At 33.7% G+C, this 18,528-nt stretch overlaps 1 protein-coding gene across 1 annotated transcript; it reads left to right on the forward strand.

Annotated features, from left to right (window-relative positions):
* The first annotated feature begins 95 nt into the window (after positions 1–95).
* LOC124356727 (leucine-rich repeat-containing protein 58) lies at positions 96–17,564 on the forward strand. Its single transcript, XM_046807906.1, has 4 exons — positions 96–874; positions 3,758–3,974; positions 8,794–8,983; positions 16,185–17,564. Exons 1-4 carry the CDS (start codon positions 366–368, stop codon positions 16,349–16,351), a joined length of 1,083 nt encoding a protein of 360 aa, XP_046663862.1. The 5' UTR covers positions 96–365; the 3' UTR covers positions 16,352–17,564.
* The last annotated feature ends 964 nt before the right edge of the window (positions 17,565–18,528 follow it).

The following is an 18,528-nucleotide window of genomic DNA, read 5'->3' on the forward strand; positions in this document are numbered from 1 at the left end:
TCTGTAACGACCATCACTATTTTGAAGTAAGAGTTAGGTAATGAGTGTGATAAGATAACAATCCTTGTCGACGTAGGATACTTACCATTGATCTTGTATTTAAATACTCGTTTGGTAGATCGAGTCTCAGTAGTCTTCCATCGGACTACTCCTGTCTTAGACAGGCGTTAGGGAATAGGTAGTTTTTATGACAGATTAATTGTTCAAGTTTTTTACTTGTATTGTTTTTATCCTTTCCATTAGAATAATAATGTTTTTACAGATAATTTCAAAATACTAGTTTACCTTTTATGAAAATAATCAAGCATTAAATTGTCAACATTAACTGCAGTGTATTTCAATTTAATTAAATAAATCTATATAAAATGTACCGTTATTCAGAAAGTAGTAGTAGTGACAGTGATGGATTAAGTGGGAATGAGAAGACAGTTGATCTATCACATCGATCACTTGATTTTCAGACATTAGCTCTCTATTTTGATGAATACAAAAATTCGGAAGAAAATGAATTTAATCCTGAAGGAGTTCATACCTTAATATTGTATCAAAATCATTTAGTTGACGTACCTACTAATATTGCCATATTTCGCAACCTAAAAGTTGTGGACATAAGCAGTAACAGACTTAAAAGGATTCCTGACATATTACTCTCATTTCCTCTCACTTCTCTAATAGCAAAAAACAATCTTCTTGAAAACGATTCATTACCAAAGTCATTTGAATCAGTCAGCAAAACTTTGACAAATTTTAATCTTAGTGGAAACAGTTTGACTTATTTTCCTCCACAAATACTGGAAGCCAAGAATTTGTTATATGTGTATCTTGGTGGCAATAGGATTGAAGAAATTCCTAATGAAATCTCTAATCTGTCAAGGTAAGTTACTGAAAATACTTTTAAGTTAGTTATTGATCTTTTGGTTAGAGTGTATAGGCTGAATAAGTTACCTATTTATTTAAGGCATCCCAATTTAAATTTCATATATAATTTGATAAAGAATATCTATAGACAATAAAAACCCTTAATTGTGCAGTATAATAAGCAACCAACACCACAATTGAATCATTGATATGCATGATTATCAAAACTACTAAAACCAAAATATCTATTCGAATTCGTAAAAAATGTAATAATTTAATAATCGTTAAACATTTAGTACTTGTACTAGGTAGTAATAGTACTTTGTAACTAGAACTTTGATATTATCTGGAGGCTACTATTGGAAGAGTCTTTTACAGATTACCTAAAAAAACCAACATTTTAAGAAAGAACAGATTGACTTATTGTAAACATTACATGCCATTATGGCAATTGGTTCTTGTTTTATATCTTCCAGAAGGAAGCGATGTCAGTGAGTAGGAGGCCACTGTGTCCTGTCCCTGTCTAGTAATAGCCTAGGCCTATATAAGTTAAGTAGGTTGAGATTAGATTTTCACAAGTATGTTACTAGTATAGTACCAAAGTTAAAGATAACCCTTATGAGGGCTCACTTGAATTTAGGTACTATCTAGAGGGACTGTTTTCTTTTTTTGCCAGAAGTGTGTGGTGGCTCCTAGGCTTCACCAAAAGCTTGGACTGATGGCCAGGGACATTTCCGATCAATATTTTCCTGGCCTCAGATCACATGCAAGATTGTCCAACTTTATTGATGACAGATCACGTTGGTTGATCTGGGATGTGATTTGAGGCCTGAAAAGTACTGATCGGAAATGCCCCTAGTAGTACCTAAATACAAGGTAAGATCTAGTGAGTGCTTGTTAACTTTTTATATTTATAATAAGTACTTATGTATTTACCTATTTATATAGCCTAATAACAAATAGTAGATAGAGACAGAGTGACCTCCTTCTTCCCTCCTTTTGGGAGGCAGAAAACAAGAAATACTCTTCAAAAATAATGGCCGTGAAATAATAACAAAGTAGCCTACTAAGCTATGTATATTTATAACATATAACAAACTAAACAATGTGACAGTTACTTTTTTATATTTTTAAGAATAAATGTGTTTGGCAGCTTGTGACACAAATAACACTTTTACATCCCCATTGTAGTCTACTTGCAGCCAATACTTCTATACCATACAAATGATATTACTGGTTTGAATGTTATTCGATACATTCAAAAGAGCTGGCAATAATTAGTTGTAAATAACTATAATTTGGATGTTTTTGTATTGGTAGTTTTAAGTATTTCTAATCATTAATTTGGTACGATTCAATTGTGGTGGTGCCCCCTTAATATATAAATATACCTGGTAGGTAGATAGAATGTCAGGGATGTAAAATACCCCAGAAGTATTTATGAATGAGGGTTAAAATAGCCTACCCGATGTTCATAAATACTTGTTTATATTTAATTAAAATTAATTTTTCAGTGTTGCTTCAGCACTGGTTAGTTATTAAAAATTAACAGATGAAGAATATTGGAGTATTGGAAAAAGTTTAAATGAGGCACTGGTAAATGAATACAAATTTTCCAATATTAATTTTGTTATTGCAAGACCTTTAGGAATTAATGATTCTCTCATCAGGCAACTTCACAACAAAAAAAGGAAAAGGTGACAAACATCGGGCTGCAGTATGATAAGTGCTCAACACTGGAATGATCGATAATATTGAATCACTTATAGAGCAATTAAAATTGTGTCAGACATGTTTACCTTGTTAAGTAATTAATTGTAAGTACTACTGTGCTTAAACTTAGTATAAACAAAGTTGTATATATTTTCTATAATCTAAAATGTGTATATTTATTTGAAATATAAAAATATTGCTTCCTTATAATACAGTCTTAAAAGTCTATAACGTAACATTATTGTTCCAAATTAATTCAAACAATCATGTGTATGGTATTTGAGTACTGACTGCTAGAGACGGGAAATATTGTTGTTGGTCAATAACCTATTACAAAATAATGTGTTGAGGTATTACATTCCAGTAACCTTGTTACCGTGGTAGCATGTTAGTACATAAAAATTTAACTAACTCAATACAATGTAACATAGACTGATAAACTAATAAAATTATAAGTTGGTTAATTCAAATATTCATTATACAACACAATTATTAAGTACTATAAAATCCTTATCTACTATTTGTTAGTAGACTATACATATGTACGTATTATGAACATAAAAAGTTATATATAACCCTGTCAATCGCTCATATGATCTGAGCTTGAATTTTGGTACTATCTCAAGGGATGTTTTTTTAATCCGCTGGAAGTGCAGGGTGGCATCGAAGATGCTACTGAATCCCACATTGATGGACAGGAGCATTTTTTATCGGTATTTTCCCGACCTCAAATTACGTCCAAGATCGTACAACGAACGATTGTGTTTAAATTTGGTATATACACTGATATAATATAGTAATAAAATATGCTTTCTTTCCGTTTCAACATTATCATAGGACCACCTTAATATTACTGTACATCATAAGTGTTCTTACTGAGTCATCATAGCTAACAGAGTCCGATTTTAGGATTTTTTTTTATACTAATTAGAAAAGATATGCCTATAACAACCCTGTTATTTAGCGGGTAATTGCGTGCAGAACTTAGGGTGACAGCTAGTTTTAAATATAGATTATAATGATAGACTGATTATTTAGAAATATTAACAATTTCCATTGTTCAAGACAAGTTTATGTTGATGTTATATATTGTAGTGATTTATGCACCTTTTGTAATTAGTATTTTTGAATAATACATATTTTGATTATTAATGTAAATAGTCTATTTTATAATGTATATTTTCAGGCTCCAAGTTCTAAGTTTAGGTGGAAACCATTTGAGTGATATACATCCTGCTGTCGGTCAGTTGAAAGATCTGAAAGCTCTGATTTTGAGTGACAACCAGTTGGAAAGTTTACCAGCAGCCATTGCCAACTTAAAAAACTTGAAAACACTACAACTGCACAAAAACCGACTTAGGACATTACCAACTGAAATAATTTCTTTAAAATGTCTGTCCGAGGTAAGCTGTGTTTATTAATTTCATCCCTCCTTATACTAATAACAGATAGTATATTCACATTTATTTGGTAGCCAGTGAGTGAGTGATGTCTTTCAATGGTATTTTTATTCACTTATTAATAATGTATATGATTATTATTGTAGAGGGTGTTTCAAAATTCATACTATACCTTAAAATATATTAAAAAAGGCATACAAAAAATATACTAAGGTTTTCAAACATTTAAATGTTTACTTCATGCAAGATTTTTTATTTATCTTTATTTATAAAATTTTCAAATTTCTTTTGGAGGCATGCATCAACATCATCTGAGGATGTTTTTGATGAATACCAAACTACCTTCCTCTACTAAAATGTGAGAACTAAACAACTTCAATCGCTCCATGCGAGACATCACCATTTGATACCCTATATTACAGGACATCTTGGTAAAAAAGCAATTTCAGTATACTCTATCTAAAATTTTCACTGTTTTAACTGTAAGGTAAAATTCTTACTTCAATTGGACGCCATGTTGGATAGAATCAACTTAGAGAACTTTGGCGATTACATTTTTAAATAACGAATTTTGTCTTAAATGTGAAGTGAACTTGAGTTTATATACGAGTATAAATCATTCTTGTATACAAAAATTAATATTTAACTGTTTTTTAAGAAATTAGAACATGAGTATTCAAGATCAGATGGGTTTATAACTTGGTGCGAAATACCAAAGTAAAAATCATTAATAAGGTTTAAATACGAGGGCTGTTCAGAAAGTAACCTCCGGTTGGTCACAGTGCGGGTAGTGGAGGGGAGTAGCGCGCCATCTGTGCATTCACGCACTAAGCAGGTCAGTCGGCATCAAGCTGTAGTCGAGTGAACATCGTACCTGCGCTAGTTTAGTTTTTGTGGCAGTTTGAAATGTGTGCTGCAATAGAAAATACCGCCAAATGTGAAGTGCGTGCTGTTATACGGTTTTTTACAGCCAAAGGATACTCTGCAGCAGCTATTCATCGTGAGCTTTGTGCCGTGTACGGACCACAAGTTATGAGTGAAGGAGTTGTCCGTGAATGGGTACGTTTATTTAAAAGTGGACGAGAAAACGTTCATGATGAAGAGAGGAGTGGTAGACCATCCTTGGTGACTGACGAACTCGTTCAGACAGTTGATGCAAAAGTTCGTGAAAATCGACGTTTCACAATGGCGGAGTTGTCTACTGATTTTCCACAGATTTCTAAGACTCTTTTGTACGAGATAGTGACAGCAAGATTGGGTTACCGTAAGTTATGTGCACGATGGGTGCCCAAAATTCTTACCGACCACCACAAAACTCAAAGAATGGCCTCTGCATTAGACTTTCCGTCACGTTATGCGGACGAAGGAGAACCATTGTTAAACAGAATCGTGACCGGTGACGAAACCTGGATTAAGTACGTAAACCCTGAGACAAAAGAACAATCAAAGATGTGGGCACATTCAGATTCGCCTACCAAACCAAAAAAAGCCCGGCAAGATTTTTCTGCCAGAAAACTGATGGCAACGGTGTTTTGGGATGCCAAAGGGGTGTTGTTGGTTGAATTCATGGAACGTGGGACGACCATTAATCAAGACGTGTACTGTGAAACACTAAAAACATTACGACGGGCTATACAGAACAAACGCCGTGGTATGCTGACTTCCGGTATCGTTTTTTTGCACGATAACGCCCGTCCTGACTCTGCTTGCAGAACAACAGCCCTTCTTAAGTCCTTCAAGTGGGACGTTTTCAACCATCCACCTTACAGCCCAGATCTGGCGCCAAGCGACTATCACCTCTTCATGCATATGAAGAAATGGCTCGGGTCCCAGCGGTTTGATGACGACGAAGAGCTCAAAGATGCGGTCACAGGCTGGCTCAAGGCACAGGCGGGTGATTTTTATGCAGAAGGAATTTCAAAGCTTGTGAAGAGATACGATAAGTGCCTCAATCGTGATGGAGACTATGTCGAAAAATAGTGCAAAGATGTAGTTGTAAGATGTATATATTAAAATATTTTTACTTAACTTGGTGTATTTTTTTCAATCGACCGGAGGTTACTTTCTGAACAGCCCTCGTAATAGGTTTCTTCGCAATATTCTATTAGAAGATAGAACAAGAAATAAATTTGACCATATTGGTTTACCAATTGGCTTATTGGATTTTTTATGTTATATACATAAAACAAAACCTATGTTGTGTTCTGAAACTTCAAGTAATTTTTTATTTTTAACCTATTTGAGAAGATAAAAAATGTCTAGCTATAGTACTTTCATTTAGCTAGTTTTACAGTCTGGATTTAGAAGAAATCACAGCATTTGTACTGCCCCCAAAAACATGTTTAGTAATAATTTATATGAAGCTAAAGATAAAGGCAAATGCAGTTCTCTTGTAATGATAGATTATTCTCAAGCCTTTGATTTAATAAGTCATGAAATGCTTCTTGCCAAGATGAACTCTTATGGCTTTGGTGAGGGTGTGGCTTCATGGATAAGATCATATGCAAGAAAGGCAGCAGGTCCAAAAATTTGTCAATGAGTCATCTTAGCCCTTTTTCAAATTGTGTGGTGTACCTCAAGGTTGCTGTCTCAGCCCAATTTTGTTCAACTTGTACACATCAGACTTCCCGCTGTGTCTGCAAGTTGCACAAACTATTTGTATGCAGATGGCTGTCAGCTGCATCTCAATTATGAGTCGGATATGAATAGCAATTGGTCAGATCAATACTGACCTATATCACGTGTGAACTTGGTCAATCCTTAATGGACTCAGGCTCAACATAAGCAAATGCATAGTTCTGCATATTGCTCTGAAAAGCCTGTTTGTAAGCCCTAAGTGAGAGCGGGGTGGTGGTGGTGAGAGATTTGCCGTTTGCGATAGAGTTAAGACTCTTGGCATCATGGCCTCACTTTTTCCGATCACATTTTTCACGTCACCCAGTGTGCGAACGACAGATTGAAGGGTTTGTGCAGATGTTACTGGCGGAGACTGCAAAACTGCAGCTTTTGCAGACGTTAGTCCTGTCACTCTTATAAAACTGTGCAACTGCTTGTGGGAACAGCGTTTCGAGAGAAAGAACGTTGGCAGAATCCAAAAGTTACAGAACTCAGCCATCAGGTTCATTTTCAACCTGAGACGGGTTGATCATGTATCTCTCCTTACCAGAATACTGTCAAGTTACTTCCCATAGAGGCAGTGTGTAGAAATTATGACGTGTTGCTAGAAATTAAATGTTAAATATTTAATGTTGGCTAGAAGGAGGCCACTCTGTCTCTATGTACTATTTGTAATTAGGTTATATAAGTAGGTAAATACATATATATGAATTATAAATATCAATATTTAAAGAGCGCTCACGTGGTCTGAGCTTGAATTTAGGTATTATTTTGAAAGCTGTTTTCTTTTTTCACCAGAAAACCCCAAAAATGAATTTTCCCGAAGTTTTTTTTTTATTTGTGAATTTTTCCGAAGTCGGATCACATTGGACGATCTGGCACGTGATCTGAAGTCAAGAAAGTACTGATCGGAAACGCCCTTGGCCATCAGTGCGGGCTTCGGTGACGTTTCCGGCGACATCCCACACTTCTGGTAAAAAGAAAAATATCCCTATAATTAGTACCCAAACTCAAATCTCTTGAGGGCCCATAAAGGTTATCTTTAACATTGGTACTACTAGTAACATATTTATGATAACCTACTTATATAGCTTAATAACAAATATTATATAGGGACAGAGTAACCTGCTTCTCGTTGACATTGCTTCCTTTTGGAACAGCATCGCTTCCTTTTCCACCGTTCTTAAGATCAGGACTTTGTTATCAGTTAAGTAACTTGGTTGTTTGTTAGCTGATGCTAAACACAGCTTTGGGCAATAAACACATAGCACTGTCCTTATGATGAGGACTTGGTTATCCTTGTTTATTGCTTAATGCTGCATTAAATTTTAAACATTTAAACACTGTATTATAGTACTCTCTATTTTATACAAAAACCATAAATGAATAAATCTTTACTTAAGTCAGCGTGTAATTTAATTTAATTGCCTCTGCCCTCTCTTGCAACCTCCAAACTGTCCAAAACACTTGTGTCCATAAGTAATAATAACTTTTCAGACCTTAAACCTGATGGACATCAGATACTAACAGTCATGATTTTATTACTTTGTTACAAATGAAGCATAATTAGAGTGAGTGATCCTGAACATTCTAAAAATGTAATGTCGATGTGAGGCCAGGTCCAAAGGCCCTCTTTAGAAGCTTGGAGATAGTCGGTCTGACTACGGCCCTGCGTAGATCCATCCATTTTGCAAACACAATAATAATATTTATCATTTCAACAACTGTTGTAAATATATAAAAATTCTCCACATAAAAAATACATAATTATATTAATTTAGCATTGAAATCTATAATCTGTTAACCATTAACCTAATACACTCAACGTTTGAAGTTATTTTATGATTTACAATTTTAGGTAAGTGGAATATTATTTATTTCCTCATAGTAAAGAGAGAGTATTAACATTTTCCAGTGAAGAATTAGTTTAAAAATGCAAACAACAGCTTGTATATGAATGATGCTGTGTATAAAATGGAATGGCACAAAATTGAGAAAGATTTGTAGCACATTTAGAATATGTACATTATTACATATACTTTATACTGTAGTAATATTTTTAATAATAATAATTAATGTTTAAATATTTTTATGAGTTTCAGTGTAAGGTTGGTGTATGGTTGTCAACAGAATTTTCTAATAAAAATTACATTTAAATGTACTGTCTATAAAAAAAGTACAGTAGTTAAAAATAAATTGTTTTCAGTTGAGCCTGAGAGATAACCCTCTGGTGTGCAGTTTTGTGAATGACATGACCTATAATCCTCCAAGCCTATTGGAAGTTGCTGCAAGGTCAATCAAGGTCAACAGGATACAGTATGATGCACGAGACTTGCCCTACAGTCTGCGTGAGTACCTCAACAGCGCTCACCACTGTGTCAATCCCAAATGCCAAGGTATGCTGAGTAAAAACTATCATATGTTAGTAATAATAATTAGACGATAGAGGTGATGAAAGGGAAAAACTAATATAACCAATTATTATATTTTCCTCTTCTTGCAACAAGTTGATAATTTTCTCAGCTCTTGCAAAGTCATTATTCCTTATTTTTCCTGTCTTGGCTTTTGACATCAGCCAAACAAGCAGACATGGTTGAAAATACTATTCTACGAAAACACAATAATAATAGTGGTTTCATAACTCGATTCGGTCAGTTCATGAGGTTATCACTACAGCAAGCTTTGAATGCCAAAAGTCATTGATTATGGACAAGATAGTAAAAATCACATGGTTAGTATAAAAACATGGCAAATAATTTCAGTTGTTTCTTCATACATGTCCGTTTTATTTTCTGATTCAATATAAAATTTAGTACATTTTTTATAGTGCAAGGGATTTAAGTGAAGTTCAGAGATAAAATCCTGAATAGTAATAATTAAGATCATGACACAAAACTGCACATACAATCCTATATTTGTAGGACCTTGTAGTTGTAACAAAATCTAAAACTATATACCTAACCATGAGTAGCTTAAACACAAACTAACTCTAATCCAGAAAATCTGTAGTATAAGCTAACCACTTTGCGATTGCTACTTTATCATGAAGAACGTTGATAATGAGCTCAGATTTCAGTAAATACATTTCTGTACAATTTGTGGCTGCCATTTTGAAACAGAAAAAAAATAATTGTACTATTTGCTAAAATTTTTTTTAATACTTTTTAAAATTCTATAAAATACACATTTTTTGCATTTGAGAACTTTGGGGGTCAAAGTACTTTCTATTTTTAAATATTTGAAAAGTAAGGATATAGAATTGGATACGTTTAGTATTTATTCAACGAAAAATTGAATTTGTTTATAAGTGTTGGTACTCCATGTTACTCTTCTATATTTCCCAAAACACTTCCCATTTAAATAATCTCTGAAAGTAAGGCAGACTGTGACAAAATTGAACATCATCTTATTTTGTGCATTCTGTACAAAGAGCAGATATTATATTTTCCTGGAACTAAAGTTTTAAATTAAAATGTACCAGTTCTGCTCTGATTTTAATTGCTAAATCACATTTGGATCTGCATTATCAGTGAGAAATGACCTGTCGTTAAGGTTCAGGGTCGAGTGATAAAACGTTCTTGCACACGGCCCACAGCCTCTCCACCACTCCCCCCAGCAATCCTGTACTCCTCACTTACCCCAGCTCTCAGAGGCCCTGTATCACCAATTATCCAACCTTTCCATGCAAGTTTGGACTGTGGAAAAACAAAACAAAAGTTTAAACTAATAATTTGGTATTTCAATTAGGAAAGAAGTTGTAACAGTAACGTTTTACCCTGTGAACAGTAGGTAATGTTTTTTGTAATTAAGAATGTATAAAAATATTTAATATTAGACTTAAAAAAAATGTGTAGGCTATTTGGCAAGAAAAGGTCAAAAATGTATTTCATAAATAGTTTTCTAAAATTAGTGGAGAAAGTACTATTATGTACATGTTATTTGAAAGACACCTATTTACCGAATAAATTGAAAGAAAATACCATGTAAAACTGTGGCGTTTGCCACTTTATTTTGTTGGTCTTTGGACGGACCGGGAGCTGTTTCCTTACAGCTGGTCGAGCCATCTGTTTTACCAGATGGTTGTTCTCTTTCTAGATGTTTCTGTGGCTTTCTGGCTTTTTGATTGGTTCTAGTATTTTCAGGTTTTCTAGATTTCGGGAATTAGGTTTCTTGTCGCTCTTCTCTTCTGACTTCGATAGGGCAAGGACATCTTGGAGTTTTTCTGTGGTCGGAGTTACAAAATCAAAGCTGGCTGCCCGCTCCCTCTACGAACCGGCACGGTGTTTTGGTGTTAATATCGTATGCCTACCTTCCAATCAACGTTTCACGACCTCGTTTAATATTTAGGACCCAGTCTTTCCAAATTCAGTTTTCGAATATCGTCGCATATTGGTAGCAGAGCGTGGTTTGAAATGGAAGGCTAGGTTTGCCGGTGGGAGCGGAGGAATTCTACACAGCTATGAGAGCTAAGTCCTAGTTTTAAGTTTTTTTTAAAGGGGTAGACGTTTTTCTAAATTTTTTTAGTTTTCTAAATTTTCCTTACACTGCCTTTTTTTACTCAAAATTTTTAACTTTTTCGAAGTAGCTTGTTTTTAATGTGCAGGTCTGAGCCAAGCAGTTCTTGCAACCAACTGCTACCTAAGCCTAGTTGTGTAATAATTGAACATGTGAGTGACAGTATTTCTTAAACTTTAGTAACTTATTCTCACTAATTATTTAGGCATAGGTATTTGGTTGATTTTTTCTAGCTTAAAATTTTACTTTAAACCAATTTGAATAAATTTTTTTTCTCTCACCAAGTTAACTCTTAACCTTACTTTTACTTTCACCTACAGTGTAGCCTGTTGCCTTAAACATACCTGGTACTTAATTACTTGTGCTTTCTAAACTTTAATTAGCACCTTTTAGTATTTTAATTTAAACTTTGGCTCAGATCTGTGCAAGTAAAGTCGAAGGATTTCATAGATGGTGTTGGTGACTGTGTATTGTACTGCCGCCTATGTATAGCCTACCTTTTGTTTTTAAAGTTCTTAGCTTTCTGGTTAATATTTGAAACCCCCATTCAGTTTCACCAGATTATTTACTTTGGGTTGGCTTATAATTAAAAGTGTTCTTGTTTTTTTATATAAATTGCTTTCCTTCTGATATTTCATCTCTACTTCTGATTTATTTAAAATTTTTAACCTTTCCACACCTACCCTTAGTTCCAAATGCAATTAATTGTTGTTATTCTAGGATTTAATTAATTATTTAGTTATTTATTTATTCTTCCAGCGGATTTACTCCACTTGTACATGTTTTAAGTTGATAAGAGTTTAAATTTTTAATAGCACTAATTTGATGATTTTGTCTACTGCGTTGAATTTATTCGAGTCTTACACAATTTTGTTAATTAATCTTAGTCTATACACAAGGTAAGTGAAGTGTTACTGTTAAATTTATCTGATAATTTTTCTACTTAGAAACATGTCAAACTTTTATGTAGGCCTATGCTATTTGATTGTTCGGGGCAGTTCAAGCTTAAGGGGTTGATTTAGTCTAACAGTTTGCAATTTTTTTTCTAAAACCTTCTTCAAAACTTTAATGTTATTGTAAAAATAATAATTCTTTCATAGTCTATTATTAAAAGCCCTTTGATTCTTTTGACTAGTGCCTGTTTAAATTAAAACAGTTAAAGTTAATATGGAGTACACCTTTAGTTTCAACTAGCATTGAAAGTAACATAGGCCTAGGCTTGTTTTGTAATTTTTATGAAGTTGCAGCTTGGGGTTGGATTTGACGTGCTGACATACATATAAGTGATTTAATTACTTACAAAACTAAACTTTCTTTCCAAAATGTTGAAACTTCCTTTCTTTTACAAACTTTTAAAACTATAGTTTGCCACCTTGAGGGTTCACTATTTTATAATATACCAAACCCTAGTGGACTCTTTGGATTGATTGATATGTCAGCTTGCTTGATTCAGCTTCGGGTGTTTAACTTACCTAAATTTCAGTTTAGCCTAATTTAAGCCTTAAGTGGTTAAATAATTTTTTTTTTCCTTTGGTCTTTAATTTCTTAATTTTTAATTTTTCACTGGGGTTTTTTTTTTGGATTCTTGGCCTTAAAAGAGTTTTTTTTTGGGGGTGTTCTAAATTATTTACAGTTTAAAGGGAGAGTTTACTATTTGGGCTTGTGTCTTATTCACTTGGGACTTGTTGAACTTTATGTAGTAGTTACCGGTAGCGCTACTTTACGACTTGCTCCACATATTTTTTGCTCTTCTACGGTACAGTTGCTCTTGCTTTTGATTAATTTTTGTTTACTTTGTTTCCCTCTCTTATTCTTTTAGGTTTTGAAAGGTGTTGTTAGGTTTTTTTGATTACTTTGAACTTTCTCAACCTTTTGAGAGGAAACAAATTGAGTCTACCCCCGACTGATGGCAACCGACTTTTTTCTTCTGAAAGCCAAACTTTTGATTTTTTTTTCTGCCTTCACCTGTTAGTGATACTGGAAGTTGGTTTCTTGGTAATAATAAGGCAATGTACTTTATGCTTTTATTTATTTGTAATACTATAAATTTATAATAGTTTTTTTTTACAACTTGTACTTTTTGCATACACCACAGTAAAATTGCTCTAATGATTTTCTGAATACTTTTTGCTGTGACTTTGAGGTGTCCCAAGTCAGGGAAACTTATTAGGTCGGCCCATGTTTCCCACCTGAAGAAATAATTTGGGCCTATCTAAGACCAAAGCGCCGCTGCCGGGACGTTTATAGGGATGGTTTAGGGCAAAGTGATGTTAGTTTAGTTTTTTCTGTCTCCTTCTTCTTCTTCTTCTTCTCTTCCTTACACCACATTAACACTCTGATACTTTTACTCCTCTTCTTTTACAATACATATACACGGGGGGATCAGGGTTAGCATTGACTGTTTAGAGAATTTTTTTTTTGCTTCGGCAATTTTTCTAGGCTGTACATTGGGAGTGAACTTTATGTTTATTTATTTTTAACATTCCCTAATGCAGTCGCGCAGCCTGCTATCCTTGGTTCGGGCAACCCATTACATTTTACAACACAAGCTTACTTTTTCTTTCCCTTTTCCTTTTCTTTGTCTTTCTCTTGCTTAGTAGGGTCAGTCTTTTGGCAGTAGGTGGAATTCTTTGTTATTCAGCTAAGTTAGCAGCGATGGATAGGTTTAGTTTTTATTGTTGAAAATATTGTTGAAGATTGTAGTTTGTCTATATATTTTTTGTAGTTAGTTGTTGTTGTTATCTCTTTGTGTCTTTAAGACTTTATAATTTTGTCTCTGAAGCTGCTAAATGTTCCAGCAGCTATCTTATTTATTTTGCTGTTTAGTGTTTATATTGGAAGTTTTTTTTTACTGTTGTTACTGTTTTTCCTTTGAAGGCTTTTTTATTGTTATTGTTTTAGAGGTTTATTGATTGTTAACCTAATTTTGTTGGGTTTTGGTCCAGTTAGTTTTTTGGGTCTCTTTTCCGTAGGTTTCAGGGTATTTTTGCCTTACCTGGCCAACACTTAACAAACTGTAGTTTTTTTTTTAAAGTTCCTAATTAAACCACTTTACCACGACCAAATGATTTCCTTACTCCGTTAAGCTCTTCCCGTAGCTCTACAGTTTTTCTTTCACGCCTTTTAAGAGCCTGAATTAATTTGCTCCAATTCTCTAAATTTAAAAAACTAGTATGGAAAAATAAAACTTTATTTTGTCTTTTCCCACTGGCCACCAAATTTTTTTTTCTCAGCCGTCCCGTAGGGGGAGGAGAGTACTGGCCCACTTTAACTAAATTTTGCCAGTACCAGGTTTTTACCTATTTAGCCTGTACAACGCAAAATTAGGTCTGTTGATATTATGATGGGTGTAATTTTCTCATATTTTTAATTTTCGCTTTGGGATGGTCTCTTCATCCTTTCTGATCCTCCCATCTTTGAACAAAAATACAGACTTTATGTCTGGAGTAATACGCTCCTGGTGGTTCAAGGAGTTCCACCAACCGTTCGGGGTTTCCATTCGGGTGCTTAAGTGGCCCTTGGGTTCCGGGGTGGAGAGATACCCGGATGGTGGAGACTTAGGGAGTGCTTTGGCTAATAAGTGTACACTTATTTAATTTCCTTCCCAACCTTACTGGAACACCCTCTTGTAGCCTTTTGACCACCAAGCGTATTAGTGATGTAGAAACAAACGAAAAAACCCATCCTTGTGTCAACACTTCAGACCTTTATTTATTGGTAGCTACCACAGAAAGTAGTTAATTTTGTTCAAATTTTTTTTACTACTACTAGGCTTTTCCTCAAGCCTCTTTAAACTAAAAAGATTTAATCTTGAGTAGTGTGGTCAGTCGGAATGGATTCTAGCCGTTACGCTTTTGGAGCGCCTCGCGAGCGTGCAGGATATCCATACTAGAGCTATTTCTAGCTGTTTGCTAACGACAGCAGTACCAGTTGTAGTCTCTAATCTTTCCGTCCTTGTCTTCCTACCTTATCCTTTTGAGTTTTTTTCTTTTCTCTCCCGGGGTAGAGGGGGAGGATGTGGCGTTTGCCACTTTATTTTGTTGGTCTTTGGACGGACCGGGAGCTGTTTCCTTACAGCTGGTCGAGCCATCTGTTTTACCAGATGGTTGTTCTCTTTCTAGATGTTTCTGTGGCTTTCTGGCTTTTTGATTGGTTCTAGTATTTTCAGGTTTTCTAGATTTCGGGAATTAGGTTTCTTGTTCTCTTCTCTTCTGACTTCGATAGGGCAAGGACATCTTGGAGTTTTCTGTGGTCGGAGTTACAAAATCAAAGCTGGCTGCCCGCTCCCTCTACGAACCGGCACGGTGTTTTGGTGTTAATATCGTATGCCTACCTTCCAATCAACGTTTCACGACCTCGTTTATTATTTAGGACCCAGTCTTTCCAAATTCAGTTTTCGAATATCGTCGCAAAACAGTTTTGTTTAGTTTCAAAAATCAAGATGAAATAAAGAAAATGTTTGACTCAAATTTCTGTATTTTGGAAGGAAAATGCAATTTACTTGACAACTTATTTAGATTACATTAAATTTCTGAAATAAAAAATAAATTAAGCCTATTATATAGGTGAATATTTTTAATAAAAAATGTCCTAAGAGAAATAAAAGCCTATCATTGTGTAAATCCTTATAGAAAATGTATTGGTTCCTTTGCTGCTCACAAATACAGCGTATGAAAAAATAAAAAAAAAACAAAAAATTATTTGTAGAGAGCAGAATTATAGCTTATAAAAACACACACAAAATCGTATATTTTTTATATACTTAAACCCGATACAAACGGAATTATTGCTTCTTAAAAGTTGATTGATATTTTAAAATGCCAACTTGTAAAGTTTCTATGTACAATAACCATAAACGAATGCATTTTTCGGGGAAAACTCATAGAACCTTTCTTAAAGTCCCTTAAATAACCTTTATTTTTATTTGTTATTTGTATAACATGTTGTCCTGACTCTGTGTACTTCATTAGCAGCAGACAGCTGGTGCTAGTTCAACGTCAATTAACTTCTTTATAATGTAATTTACTGATGTTTGTGGGTATTTAAAAATGTTAATTGTTTTAAAAGTCAATAATTTCGTAGGTGTGTTTTTCGACAACCGAGTGGAGCACATAAAATTTGTGGATTTCTGTGGTAAGTACAGAGTCCCTCTGCTCCAATACCTGTGTTCGAGCAAATGTATCATGAACAATACGGCCATCCAGCACCATGGTCATGCCGACATGATGAAGAAAGTACTTCTGGGATAGCAAACAACATAATATTACCTGAACAAAAATACTCATTTATGTTATTATTACACTGTAAGGAAAAGGAAATACTATTATTTATATTGTTATAATCAATGTCTGATTAGTTTTTGCTGAATCCAAAGTCATTCAAAGAGAACGTTTCGGTCTTCACTATTGTAAAATTTTAAATCATGACAATGTACTACTGAACTTCTAATGCCATTTAGTAAAACTTCTCAGATAATATTATGCAAAAGCCTTTAAATTGATTTCCAATTGGTTATTCTTATTTTATACCAGTACCTGATAAAAGCTGTGATTGTTAAAACGTTTTATAAAAATATTTAGTATTTACTTTAAAAAAGCATTATGTTATACCAATTTTGCCTCATATCCAACTTATAAAGTACTTTCCCATGTTTTATTAACCTGTAAATATATAAAATGTTATCCTTAGCACTAGACTGAGGAAATCTTTTACTTCTACTGATTAATAATGATTAGATACTTTATAATAATTTCAAACTAGATTTAGTTTCGACTGATTATTACCTGTTCTTTTTATGTAAGGATAAATTTGCTTTAATACAAGCTTTCGTCATGTCTTAATTTGCTTCATTGAAACTAACTTCAAACTAAAAATATAATATTGGACAACATGCAATGTCAGTAAGCAACACACTGTGGATGTGAATGTAATTTCACAAGTGTCTGTCACTTAAAAAAAGTAAATTACCTGTACTGTATGATAAACTTAATTATTCGGTTGAAATTAAAAACAAACAAAAATTGAACACAAAGCATGTTTTTACTCTCTTTAGCATATATTAAAATTGTTTATGTCTATCGATCTTTATTTAGTTAAATATAAAGTAAAAAATCCCCATTTTATTTTGTTCATATTGTCTTCTTGTATCAGTAACTGTCCTCTGTTTGTTACATTAAGCTTCAAAAGATGTTAAGATTAGTTAATGGCTGTTAGTAATGCTTGTGTTCCCGGCTCAAAAAGTATGTAATTTTCATTAATTTTTAATTCTGTTTGTTCTGTGTTTGGAAATAGTATTGGTTTTTTACTGTTTGTTTATCTATCGATCATATTTTTGTAAGACTAATGTCTTTTTGTATTGAATATTTTTTACTTAAATAATATTATTTCTGTGTTATTTTTTCAAGTTTTCAATAAAAGTTGAAGTGCCTTACAATTTTGTGCCATAAAAATGTTATTAATGAAGAAGGTTGTTTTCATTTAACTTACCATCCCTCTCTTCCTACACAATGTTTCAATCTAAACCTTGAATGATTTTTAATATGTTTAATGTTGATCACTTTTTCTTTACAATTATGTTGAAGTTTAATTCAATCAATGCTTATTTTTATGGATTATAGTTTTATTTCACCACAATTTTAATTACTTAAATTGTTTGTTTTATGGTAAGTACTTTAAACCAAAATGTATTGGAATTTATTACAGCTAACAACACTGAATAAAAATGAAAACACATGTTGATTAAACATTGATTACACGGAGGACAATGACCAGCTCAAAATGTTGGAAAATATTGTTTTAGCTGATGTTTATGAACAAATTCATGAATGCACAATTTTTCACCACTTGTCTTTATTTGACCAGTGTTATGTTTCCTAATAAAGTGAGGCATTTGCTAGACACCAATTATTAATTAGATTAATGAAAAATGGTTAGTCTATCACACAATACTTGAAATCTATATTGCAGGGTTTTCTGTGTTCTCTCAATTTTCCCCCCACCCCCCCCCCCCCCCACCCCCCCCCCCCCCCACCCCCCCCCCCCCCCACCCCCCCCCCCCCCCACCCCCCCCCCCCCCCACCCCCCCCCCCCCAGGGAATTTTTTCCTGAAAAATGCTATTGTTTGGGAAAAACCCCTATTGAGACTTTCAAAGATTTCCTTATAGATGTTATATAATTAAATTATTTAAAAAATCTACAAAAACGTTTTAGTATAGGAAAATTATTTCAAAACAAATTTCTTTTTTATAGAAAAGATTTATTGATTTCAAACACTATATAGACTAATATGAATTTATTTAGATTCTTTTCAGTGACTTATAATGAAATAAAAAATAGTGCAAGATTATTGCATCAGGTATTAAATTCTACCATAAAACTAAATTTTAAAAACCACCACCAAAAGTGAAAAATGACTAATCTCTTCTAA

Source organism: Homalodisca vitripennis, chromosome 3 (genome assembly GCF_021130785.1).
Source record: "Homalodisca vitripennis isolate AUS2020 chromosome 3, UT_GWSS_2.1, whole genome shotgun sequence".
Classification (NCBI taxonomy): Eukaryota; Metazoa; Arthropoda; class Insecta; order Hemiptera; family Cicadellidae; genus Homalodisca; species Homalodisca vitripennis.

Bases quoted from the DNA above. Each gene is read 5' to 3' on its own strand.
- LOC124356727 (XM_046807906.1), top strand. From the start codon at position 366: ATGTACCGTTATTCAGAAAGTAGTAGTAGTGACAGTGATGGATTAAGT. The intron at 875-3,757 runs GTAAGTTACTGA...GTATATTTTCAG, and splicing joins GAAATCTCTAATCTGTCAAG to GCTCCAAGTTCTAAGTTTAG. The intron at 8,984-16,184 runs GTATGCTGAGTA...ATAATTTCGTAG, and splicing joins TGTCAATCCCAAATGCCAAG to GTGTGTTTTTCGACAACCGA.